Below are 12,695 nucleotides of genomic sequence, written 5' to 3'. Positions count from 1 at the left end.
CTGTCTGTACTTCTGTCTGTCTATCTATCTATCTATCTATCTATCTATCTATCTATCTATCTATCTATCTATCTATCTATCTATCTATCTATCTATCTATCTATCTATTTATCTGTCTGTCTTTCTGTCTGTCTCATTTAAACTGACATGAATTCATCTCTCTCTCCAGCCAGCTTATCAAAATCTGCGTCAGAAGGTGGACAACTTTGTGTCCACTCATCTCAGTACTCAAGAATGGAATCCATCCATCAACAAGAACCAAGTGAGGAATGTCTTGAGACAAAGCGTAGTTCAGTATGTATCAATTCAATGGACTTTTTTTGTGTGTTTGTATATTTAATTGTATTGTGCAATGCATTACTGTAAGTATGAACTAAGTTTTGTTTTAATGTATTTCATTACATACACTATGTACTAGTGTTTAAAGTTAGGAGTAATTTAACTTTTCCAATAAAGCTCCCACGCCAGAGGGCCTGTTAAAATAGGATACCTTTTTTGCGCAGTGTGATGTTTTCAAAGGTCATGTCAAAGGAAAGCTAGCTCTAATGCATTAAATAAAATATTAATTCACTTTCTTTTTTATTGAAAACATTTGCTTATTCTCACAGGTCAGGGATGTTGGAATCAGGGGTAGACCGAATCATTACTCAGGTGGTGGACCCTAAACTGAATCATATCTTCAGGCCACACATCGAGGACGCCATTCATGATTTCCTAGCTGCAGAGAAGAAAGAAGAGGGCACATCAAATTCAGCCCTCGAGGCTGAACAACAGGAAATGACTAGCAACACTGCAGCCAAAACACAATGAGGTAAAATACATTTATGCTAAGAAATGTTGCAACATAATTATCTACTAAGAAAATTAATTGAATCTATACACTGATGAGCCAAAACATTATGACCAGCCACAGGTGAGGTGATCTTTTTGGATCATCTCCTAACAAAGCCACATATTAAGCTCTGGGTAGATCACATGGTAAGCAAACCATTGGTTCTTGTAATCAGTGTGTTGGAGAGACTTTGACAAGAGCCAAATTGTAATTGCAATGTGACTGAGTATCTCTGAAATGACATGTTTTATTTGTTTATTTACATCAACCGTCTGAACAAACTAGCATATGCTACATACCATATGAGAAAGAGTACAGTTTGGGATGAACCAATTAATTACAATGAATGAGAGAGAGAATTAAGTGAGTCAACAGTGGTGAGAATTTACCAACAGAGTCCAAGGAGGGACAAACCACAAACCAACACTTACAGTGCTCAGCGTAAATGAGTACACCCCCTTTGAAAAGAAACATTTTAAACAAGTTATGGGAGGAATGTGTCACAGCACACATGAGGCATATGGGGCTGCATAGCTGCAGATCAGTCAGAGAGCCTATGATGATCCCTGTCCACCGTCAAAAGTGCCTTCAGTGGACTGGACAGAACTGGACCTTGGAGCAGTGGAAGAAGGTCGCCTGGTCCGATGAGTCCCGTTTTTGCCGTGTTTTGTGCACCGTTTACCTGAAGAAGTGACGGCACCAGGATCACCGTGGGACGACTACAAGCCAGTGGAGGGAGTGTGATGCACTGGGCAATGTTCTTCTGAGAAACCCTGGGTCCGATCATTAATGTGGACATAAATTTGACATGTGCCACCTACCGAAACATTGTTGCAGACCAGGTACACCCCTTCATGACAATGGTGTTCCCTGGTGGAAGTGATCTGTTTCAGCAGGATAATGCACCCTGTCACACTGCACACATTGTTCAGGAATGGATTGAGGAACATGATCAAGAGTTCAAGGTGTTGCCCTGGCCCACAAATTCTCTAGATCTCAATCCAATCAAGCATATGTGAGATGTGCTGGACCAAACAAGTTAGATTCACAGCGGCTCCACCTCACAACCTACAGGACTTGAAGGATCTGCTGCTAACGTCTTTGTGACAGAAAGCACAGGACACCTTCAGGGCTCTTGTAGAGTTCATACCTTGGGGAGTTGCCGCTGTTTGGCAGCACATGAAGGACCAACCGCATATTAGGCAGGTGATCATAATGTTTTGACTCATCGGTGTAAAGTTAACTTTAGAGTAGCTAAGTGTTAAAGGATTTGTTCACTTTCAAATGAAAATTTCCTGATAATTTACTCACCCCCATGTCATCCAAGATGTCCATGTCTTTCTTTCTTTCTTCAGTCGAAAAGAAATTAAGGTTTTTGATGAAAACATTCCAGGATTTTTCTCCTTATAGTGGACTTGAAGGTTGAAGGTCAAAATTATAGTTTCAGTTTCAGCTTCAAAGGGCTTTAAACAATACCAGACGAGGAATAAGGGTCTTATCTAGCCAAACCATTGCTCACAAAAAAAAAAAAAAAAAATTTTTTTATACATTTTAACCATAAATGCTCATCTTGAACTAGCTCTCTTCTTCTTCTTCTTCTTCTTCTTCTTCTTCTTCTTCTTCTTCTTCTTCTTCTTCTTCTTCTTCTTCTTCTTCTTCTTCTTCTTCTTCTCTATTAGAATTCCAGCAGTCTAGACACTGCTAAGTGTATTACTGCCCTCCTCAGGTCAAAGTTTGAACTAATTGTTAAATACTTGCACAAGCAAATTGTATATGACAATTTAGTTCAAACTTTGACCTGTGGAGAGCAGTAATACACTTAGCAGTGTCTACACTGCTGGAATTCAAATAGAGAAGAAGAGAGCTAGTTCAAGATGAGCATTTATGGTTAAAATGTATACTATTTTATTTTTTTAGAAAATAAGCGACGGTTTCTCTAGATAAGACCCTTATTCCTCGTCTGGTATCGTTTAAAGCCCTTTGAAGCTGCACTGAAACTATAATTTTGACCTTCAACCGTTTGGGCTCCATTGAAGTCCACAATAAGGAGAATAATCCTGGAATGTTTTCATCAAAAACCTTAATTTCTTTTCGACTGAAGAAAGAAAGACATGAACATTTTGGATGACATGGGGGTGAGTAAATTATCAGGAAATTTTAATTTGAAAGTGAACTGTTCCTTTAAGTAGATTGGATCATCTCATATATTAGTGGAATAAAAAAATTAATTGGTGCACCCTTAATATTGAAATATTGAACATGATATGTTTGTATGTTTTTGCTGCACATGTAATACTTGGTGTTTTTCCAGGTGCAAGAATACATTTTTGCTATTTCACATGGAGATCAACAAATGTTGTCCTTCCGTGACTGGCTACAATGGATGAACATTTGCTAAGCACTGGAATTTGTGGAATAGAACTCTAATTTAAATGGTTTGAGTGGGTTGTTTTGCACAATATGTGTGTGTTTAGCATGTTACATAAAAGCAAGTTGTTCAGCCCATGCTGTCTGGTTTAGTTTACTGAAATTACCTCTTCAGCGCTAAAGAACAACTGAAACTGATTTGTCCAAATTAAGATAAATGTTTCTCAAAAAAACAAGGATAAAAAAAAAAGTACATAATTTTTTTTTGGACTGAAGCCAGACTCAAATGATCCTTTTTACACAGCTGGATTTGTGAAATGCTTCTCCCTTTTTTTTTCTTGCAATATTCTAATGGGACTCGTAGCAACGTTTGTACAATAAATGTAACTTTTTAAGAAAAGCCAATTTGGTTGCATCATTTGTGGTATTGTAAAACCTTTGAATTATTGCAAGAGTTTATATATACGGTTTGTTGTGGGAAACATGCTACATAATGACATAGTCCTGGACTCCTTTTAGCAGTGGCATTTTTGACATGAGGGCTTCACCAGCATTTTTTATGATTCCATCTGGACATTAACTAGAGCGAGTAACCTCAAGAGTTCACCATGTTCTGTACCATGCAGAGTGCAGAAACAGTGTTACATGATTGAAAACATTTGGGGCTAAAAGCTTGTCCACCGCGAGACTGCATTTGAATCTCTAGCTTCCTCATGACATGAACTTCCAGGGAAGAGCTTTTTGGTAATGGAAAAGCCTCTGGAGAGGTGTCATGTCCCAGCTTGGGACAAAGGTCGGCCGCTCCAGCTTGTTTCTGTCTTTCAGCACCTCTGCTCTGAGAATGTGCTGTACAGTCAGATGCTCGGTCGGATTGCTAAAGAGCTGCGGTCACGTGTCTTCTGACATTCGCTGCCCGCTGCAGTCGAGCTCTTTGCAATTGGTGGTGGATCCAAATTTTGCAGCTGATGTTATTCAGATTGTTTTTCTTAAAAAGGATAAGAGTGCATTAGTGCCTGTTCACTTTTTCAGAGGCGTTGGGCTTTTTTATAGGGAATTTAAAATAGTCTTTGTTAAAGTTATAAGCCATGAACCAAGCCAACCAGCTACAAGGTGAATCACAACATGACAAAATCTTATTTTATTTTTTTTAAATCATACAAGATTGTGTAAAAGCTTTAGAGAGGGAAAGATCTACAATCCCATGAGGCATTTGAATGACATTAATCAAATTAAAAACTATGGAGATATATAAAACTTAACTTGAAGTTGTTCATTAAACTTATAGAAACAATACTTCAGCTTATGTTGGCTGATCAATGTTTATATGTGAGTAAAAGCCTCAGTCTCTTTAGAAAATTTGAACTAAACCGCTCAATTCATATGGATTAGTTTTCCGATTTCTTTATGAACTTTGCAAAGGCAGTCAATGGAGCGACAGAGATCTCTCAGATTTCATTAAAAAGATCTTCATTTGTCTTCCAAAGATGAACGAAATTCTTACATGTTTAGAACCATTTAAAGGAACACTCCACTTTTTTTGAAAATAGCCACTTTTAGCATTACCACTTTTAGCATAGCTTAGCATAGTTCATTGAATCTGATTAGACCGTTAGAATCTCACTCAAAAATGACCAAAGAGTTTCAATATTTTTCCTATTTAAAACTTAACTCTTCTGTAGTTACATCTAAGAGTCAAGTTTTAAATAGGGAAAATATCTAAACGCTTTGGTCATTTTTGAGCGAGATGCTAACGATCTAATCAGATTCAATGAACTATGCTAAGCTATGCTAAAAGTGGTACCGCCAGACCCGGAGATCGGCTGAATGGATATGAAAACGGTAATACTTAACTGTTTAACTCTAGGGGAGTTGGAAAATGGGTTCGTTTTCCAAAAAAGTGGAGTGTTCCTTTAAATGTATTACAAAATAATATATACACAAATATTTTGACAGCATAGCAAGACTGACTCGATTGTCATTTGTGTGTGTTTCATGTGAGTGGGCATTCCCTGCAAACTCTTTTGGCACAACTTTCAGGCCCTGTTTACACCAGGTTTACACCCAAGATTCATTTTGGTTGATCAGATCATTGCCCACTTTCAACCACTTATGTCCTGGTTTCTTTAAATGTATGGGCTTTTCAATCTAATGGACGAAAAAAGCTTACGCAATTTACATATGAATACACCAAAGATGACGGAAAAACATACAGAGAACATCAGCTTTAGTTTCTACTCTGATATCCGCAAGATCAAGCCAAACACTGTGTGTGTGAGAATTCAGTAATTATGAGAGAACATTGTGCTTAGTATGTTTTTCACCTTCAAACCAAACTTGGGTCTTCAGCCGACAAAGTTTGAATCCCATCTGGCTAGCGCATGTCCCATAATGTTTATGCATTAGGTCAGTAGGTCTTTTGTGTTTGTTCAAATGTATTCGTCCACATGAGCGTCTACACTACGAAAGCAATCCGGTCGAATGTCTTTCTGGAGTACCTCTGGAAGTGGTCGAAAGTGGACGAGCCCAAAACGTTTTACACCCTGTTTACACCTGTATTTAATGTTGTCCACTTGTGATCCGATTGACCAAAATGCATCTTAATACCAGTTCTAAAGTTATAAATAATTAATAAATAATACTGGCTGATGGCTTCAACAAAACCATATTGATGACCATCCAATCATAAATGGAATCATAATCACACCGTCCTCATTAGTTGGTCAAAGGAGAACTGGTCCCCTGACTGAGCCTGGTTTCTCCCAAGGATTTTTTTCCCCATTCTGTCACCTGATGGATTTTGGGTTCCTTGCCACTGTCGCTTCTGGCTTGCTAAGTTGGGGACACCTAATATTCAACAATATTTTTGATCTGAAAGCACTGGCATTATTGGATGAGAACTGAGCTGGACGATGACATCAGTTTTCTGCAGAACTGAATTGAACTTGTTTAATGATTGATGAATTGAATTTTAAAGATTTATAAGTTATCTTTAAAAAAATCTATTTCCTTATGGTGTTTTTACTTCCCGTACCCAACTGTTGCACTCTATATAAGATTCGGTTGTAAATATGGACGATATAATGGGTTGTACACTATGTTGTTGGTACACTATGTCACATCTAGAGACTCCTCAACCGCTGTGCTTGATAGCAAAATGTTGACTATAATAGCCCAGGTGCAAGCTCATATTTCCAGCGCTGGTCTTGGCAGTGTTACTGCCGACTCTGTCCTGAACCCAGCGTTCATTCATGCCTGTTAAGATGCTTTGCTGTAGTTCCTCCCCATCTGATGAAACCTGATCCTGTTCTCATTTGAGAGCCACATAGGGAATTGAGAGACTTTGCCGAGCTGTCTGCAAGCTCATAGTGGAGCATACCTTCCAAACCCATGTGAGCACCTTTACATTTTTGAGAAGAGTAAGAGTAAGGCCAGTAGGGGGTGTGGTTTTACTGTGTTTGATGATGTTCAAAAAATGATATAAATGAATGAAAAATCATTATTTTTGCACTCTTATGTTTCTGTGGAACACAAAAAGTTTAAGCATATTCTGACTCTTATTTATATATATATATATATATATATATATATATATATATATATATATATATATATATATATATATATATATATATATATATATATATATATATATATATATATATATTATTGAAGACTGGGGCTTTCAAGCTCCAAAGAAAGCACCATAAAAGTAGTCTCTTCTCCATACCAGTGGTTCGCAATCCTGGTCCTGGAGGCACTCCAACACTGCACATTATGCATGTCTCCTTTCTTTGACACACCTTTTTCAGGTCTTGGAGCAGGGGTGTCCAAACTCGGTCCTGGAGGCCACTGTCCTGCAAAGTTTAGCTCCACCTTACCACAACACACCTGCCTGGAAGTTTCCTATATGCCTAAAAACCTTGATTAGCTGGTTCAGGTGTGTTTAATTGGGGTTGGAGCTAAATGCTGTGTTCACGTCACCTTGTATTTACCGGAGCTTGAAATGACAACACGTGACGTTATATTCGGAGCTGTTCACGTCCTTTTGGTCCTTAGACTGGGAATTATGCGTTTCCATGGCACCACTATCAACGCCTAAATTAATCTACATCGGTCAGGTGGTACAGCGGCCACGTGGTACATCTGGGAGCTTTCAGAAAACTCCCAGCTTACAAGCTGTAACTACGATCTCTACGAGGACGTGAACGCTTTTTACAAGCTAGAATCTCGTAACTACAGGAATTACAAGGCCGCGTGAACGCACCTAAACTCTCGAGGACAGTGGCCCTCCAGGAGCAGGATTGGACACCCCTTTCTTGGAGTCTCGACTAATGAGCTGATGACTTGGATCAGGTGTGTTTGATGAAGGAGACATGCAAAATGTGCAGTGTTGGGGTGCCTCCAGATCCAGGATTGGGAACCACTGGTCTATACAGCTATACAAAAGTGGTCTTTATTTCATGCCTTATGAAGCCATACGGTAGTTTTATGTGATAAACAAACCAAAATTTACTTGGTAAATCTTGACAACATCACTTGGTGAAAAACAGCATTTGTTTATGGTTGTTTCATGACCAAACATTATCATATTTGGTCATATTGGTCATTTTTGATGTTTTCTTTCACATTCATTGTATGGAAAAGAGAGTGTCCAGGATATTCATTAAAATGTCATCTAAATGGGTTTGAAATGACACGAGGGTAAGTAAAAATTTCACCTAAAAGACAGTCAAATGGGTTTAAAATGACAAGAAAATTGTTTCTTTAAATTGCTTTGTAAAGACTAAACCATGGTTTTAGAGGAACATCAGATGTTTTATTTATTAATATACACCACTTGAAAGTTTATAATTGTTGTAATTTGTTACAGTTTAGTGCACAATAGAAAGGGTCATAAGGACGGATTTTGAAGATCCAGCAATGCTAACCATTCTTGTGCTATTCCAAGAATTATGTGTAGATTACTGTGCAGATGAATTACGGTCTCTGATTTCATCCCCCCGTCAGCTCTCAAAGTGTCGAAAGAAGTTGTCCAATGTTGAAAACTTGCACTGTGTGAGGAAACAAGTGACACAGCACTTTTGGCCTTGGATATGCGGCAATTAAATCCCGCTGCCCTTGGAGAGGGTCGGTAATGTAGTGTGAAATTGTATGTTTAGGGCATCGGTTGGGGGAACGTCTCAGCTGACATTGCATTTGTCTTCTGGACATTATAAATCACCAGAGTAATTACTGAGTGGGGACGGGAGGGAGAAAATCCAACCGCCCATCCACCCCCAGCCTCTCCCGAAACACAGCTGCTGGTCGCTCTCGAGTTTGCTTCCAAAACTCAAGCCACAACAATGAAATCCCCATTCCTTAAAAAGTACTGCTGCATCTGTTGAGTTTAATTGCTCTTCACATTTTCTCACCCCATGGTGGAGGGGATTCATTACAGTGGCAAACTAGATCGGCCCCATACAAACTTTTTCTGCCCAGATGTTGAGGAAGCCCAAGTGAATTGTCCCACTGGACAGGAAAGGTAATTTCCAACGCAGCTATTTGTAGGAACAGAGCAGCATAGGAGTCAAATGTTGATGAAGGTTGTCACCGTGGCCTAAATAGTTTCCTAGGATGCTTCATTGTGTAACATGTTAGTGTTACTCTAATTACTCAGCTCTCTGGAAATCCCAATTCTATAATGTCAACCAAGACATTTTATGGTAAAATTCTAAGAGCAAAGTTCCAAAATTTAGACCAACAATGCGATTGTGAGTGTGTGCACTCATGGGTTCCATTCCCTTGGAATGCATGAACTGATACTTGAATGTAATATTCAAGGTGTGTTCACATTTACCATTGCTCTGCGAAATCCAGTTATTCCAATAGGAATCTGCATAATCTGAAGTTCCGTGCAAGGGTGGAAAAGCGTCGGAAGTTGCTCACATGAATTCCCTGCGCTGACCAACAAAAAGCTGCTTGATTTGATACTGACTTCTAAGAAGCAGTGCTTCATACATCATTACGCTATTGACAATGGACTTTTTGCACACAAAATTTAGTCTAATGTGATGGCACCTTAACTTAAAGCATCTACCAAATGCATAAATAAATGATCAATGCTTAAAGTGGAAAATTAATATTGCCGGTACTCCTGATGCTCGGTTCAAAACGCATTGCTGTAGAAGGGAGGGTGCAGCGGACAAATATGTCGGAAGTGCCAGTATGCAAGGAAAACTGACGGTAGGCTAAAGATAAAAATAGAGATGTGCCGGTACCGCGTACTGGCATGTACTGACCCACTTCAAGCACTGTAAATGATATTTCTTTTATACAACAGTTCAGTAAACAAGAATGTAATATTGAGTGACTTGCATTTTAGACACAATATTTTATCCATTTTTGTGCCACCAAATGAGATAGCTCCAAAACAAAGTAAAAGCTCAATCAACTGTTGAGTCTCCCAGCAACACACAGTAGTGACATTTACATTTACATTTAATAATTTAGCAGACTTTTCTCCAAAGCAAATGAGAACAATAGAAAGCAATTAAATCAACATCAGTGCTGCATTATGCAAGTGCCGTGTCAAGCCCCAGTTATTCCAGCAAAGTGCTCATAGCAAGGATTTTTTTTAATATATATAATTAGAGAGAATAGAAATAGAAAAAGTAAGTGCTAATATTACTAAGTCAAGTGTTGATGAAAAAGATGTATCTTTAGCAGTTTTTTGAAAATGGCTAAGGACTCAGCTGCTCGGATAGAGCTAGGCAGGTCGTTCCACCAGCAGGGAACAAACAAGGAGAAGGTCCAGTGAGAGTGAATTTGTACCTCTTTGGGATGGCACCACAAGGCGCTGTTCACTCGCAGAATGCAAGCTTCTGGAGGGCGCATAAGTCTGATGTAGTGAGTTTAGGTATAGTGGTGCAGAGCCAGTAGTTGTCTTGTAGGCAATCATCAGAGCCTTGAATTTGATGCGAGCAGCTGTTGGCAGCCAGTGCAAACAGCTGCCAATGGTGTGATGTGCATGAAGTGAGTGTGACGTGCACTCTCTTCGGTTCGATAAAGACCACTCTTGCTGCCACATTCTGGACCGGTTGCAGAGGCTTGACAGTGCATGCTGGAAGGCCTGCCAAGAGAGCATTACAATAGTCCAGTCTGGATAGAACAAGAGCTTGGACGAGAATTTGTGTGGAATGCTCCGTTAGGAAGGGTCTAATCTTCCTAATGTTCTACAAGGCAATCTGCAGGACCGGGCCATTGTAGCAATATTATCTGTGAAGCTTAAACAATCATCCACCACAACTCCAAGGTTCATGGCTGTCCTGGAAAGAGTTATGGTTGAAGAACCAAGTTGAATGGAGAGGTTATGATGGAGTGTTGGGTTGGCACAGACATCAAGCAGTTCTTTGTAAGGTTGAGTTGAAGGTGGTGGTCCTTCATCCAGGCAGAAATGGCTGTCAGGCAGACTGTGATGTGAGCAGCAACCAACGGCTCATCTTGTTGGAATGAGAGGTAGAGTTGTGTGTCATCAGCATAGCAGTGATAGGAAAAAACATTTTCCTGAATGACAGATCTTAGTGCAGATGGAGAAGAGAAGTGGTCCAAGCACTGAGCCCTGAGGTACCCCAGTAGCAAGATGATGCAACTTAGACACCTCACCCTTCCAAGATACCCTGAAGGACCTGTGCTGTTCCTGAGATGCCCTTTGTCATGGGGGTTGACAGGAGGATCTGGTGGTTGACTGTGTCAAAGGCAGCAGAGAGATCCAACAAGATGAGTACTGGTGATTTGGAAGTGACACTTTGTTCCTGAATGAATCAGTGTTTTGATTGAATTGGTTAAATGATTCAATGACTAACTCATGAAGACAGTCTTTTGTTTTGTTCATGAATGAATCTGTTTTTTGAACAGAACAGTTTAGTGAATGATTCAAATGACTTACTTGTTGCCACCTACTAGCACATCGATGTAGCCTACAGAATAAGACATTGAGAAATCCCTGCAACTTATATGCAACACACAGAAGCGACGCTTTGTTCGTGAATTAATCAGTGTTTTGATTGAATTGGTTGAATGAATGATTCAATGACAATTCATAAAGACAGTCTTTTTTTTTGTTCATGAATGAATCTGTTTCATTCAGTTGAGTGAATAATTCAAATGACTCACTTGCTGCCATTTACTAGCGCGGCGATGTAGCCTACAGAACAAGACACTGAAAAATCTACTACACAGACAAGCAGAGTGATACAAACAGTGAAAAGTCCCAGTGCTTTTTGACTTCTGCAGTGCGGCTCAAATTTTAGGACTGTAACTAAATGTTGAATAATTTTGTGACCACTATATGTGACTTACTTCAAAGTTCAAACAATAAAACAGACCGTTAGAGCATTATATGAACTACTGTTTTGAATTAAAGGATTAGTTCACTTTCAAATAAAATTTTCATGATCATTTACTCACCCCTATGCCATCCAAGATGTTCATGTTCTTCTTTCTTCAGTTGAAAAGTATATGCTTTATAAACACCCTATTCTACTTACGGAACGAACGCAGCACCAGTTTTTTCCGTAATTAGAATAGGGAAGGCGTAGGACATATAACGTAAGCTTTCTGAAGAATACGGAAAGCGGAAGCACGTGCAAGGCGATCATGTGTTTATAAAGTATATACAGTTGTTTCCCTAGATAAGACCCTTATTCCTCGTCTGGTATCATTTAAAGCCCTTTGAAGCTGCAATGAAACTGTCATTTTGACCTTCAACCGTCCATTGAAGAGTCCATTGAAGAGTCCATCGAAGTCCACTATAAAGAGAATAATCCTGGAATGTTTTAATCAAAAACCTTAATTTCTTTTTGACTGAAGAAAGAAAGACATGGACATCTTGGATGACATGGGGGTGAGTACATTATCAGGAAAATTTTATTTAAAAGTGGACTAATCCTTTAAGTTGTTTTTCAAATAAGGTTTTCAGAGTCAGTGAAATCAGATTGTGTAAGTAATTTTATTGCACTTGCACTGTAACTAGATGGAACAAGAGTATATTTTTCCAGTAATTAAAAAAAACTTACTTTATAATGCAAAATCTTTTAAAAATTACTGAATAAATGCACTTATATGTACCTCGTAATTTTAAAAAAGCCTATATATATTGGTGCACTATTACAAAAAGGTATGCAGTGTATGTTCTTAATAGTAGAATAAGTACTCCTTAGTTCTAAAATACTTACAGTATAAATAATTTGTTAATTTTCCTGGTTGTTAGCCCTTTATACCTACACATATATTACCCTATCAGCTTATATTTATCATATACATATATGGCCATCCAGACACATATCAAGACTTATTATCCTTATTATAACTTTTTATATTTTATTTTAATGCCTTTTCAGTTAAGATCAATATTCAGTGCATATGCCTCATTTATACACCTTAATCTTTTTTTAAAACTACTACACTGTTAAAAACACTACAACACAAATACAATACAAAGCAATAATTCTCATACACA

General features: G+C 38.6%; 1 protein-coding gene across 1 annotated transcript in view; it reads left to right on the top strand.

The window, feature by feature from the left end:
• LOC125253322 overlaps window positions 1-12,695 on the top strand; it is a 36,375-nt gene that overhangs the window by 3,356 nt on the left and 20,324 nt on the right. Inside the window, exons 2-3 of the mRNA XM_048167248.1 lie at window positions 170-294; window positions 609-808. Coding sequence (XP_048023205.1) covers window positions 170-294; window positions 609-808 — 325 coding nt within the window. The remainder of the gene's footprint in view (window positions 1-169; window positions 295-608; window positions 809-12,695) is intronic.

The sequence above is a fragment of the Megalobrama amblycephala genome, linkage group LG18 (genome assembly GCF_018812025.1).
Source record: "Megalobrama amblycephala isolate DHTTF-2021 linkage group LG18, ASM1881202v1, whole genome shotgun sequence".
In the NCBI taxonomy this organism is placed as follows: domain Eukaryota; kingdom Metazoa; phylum Chordata; class Actinopteri; order Cypriniformes; family Xenocyprididae; genus Megalobrama; species Megalobrama amblycephala.
The sequence above is the reverse complement of the archived record's forward strand: the minus strand, read 5'-3'. Positions and strand labels throughout refer to the sequence as shown.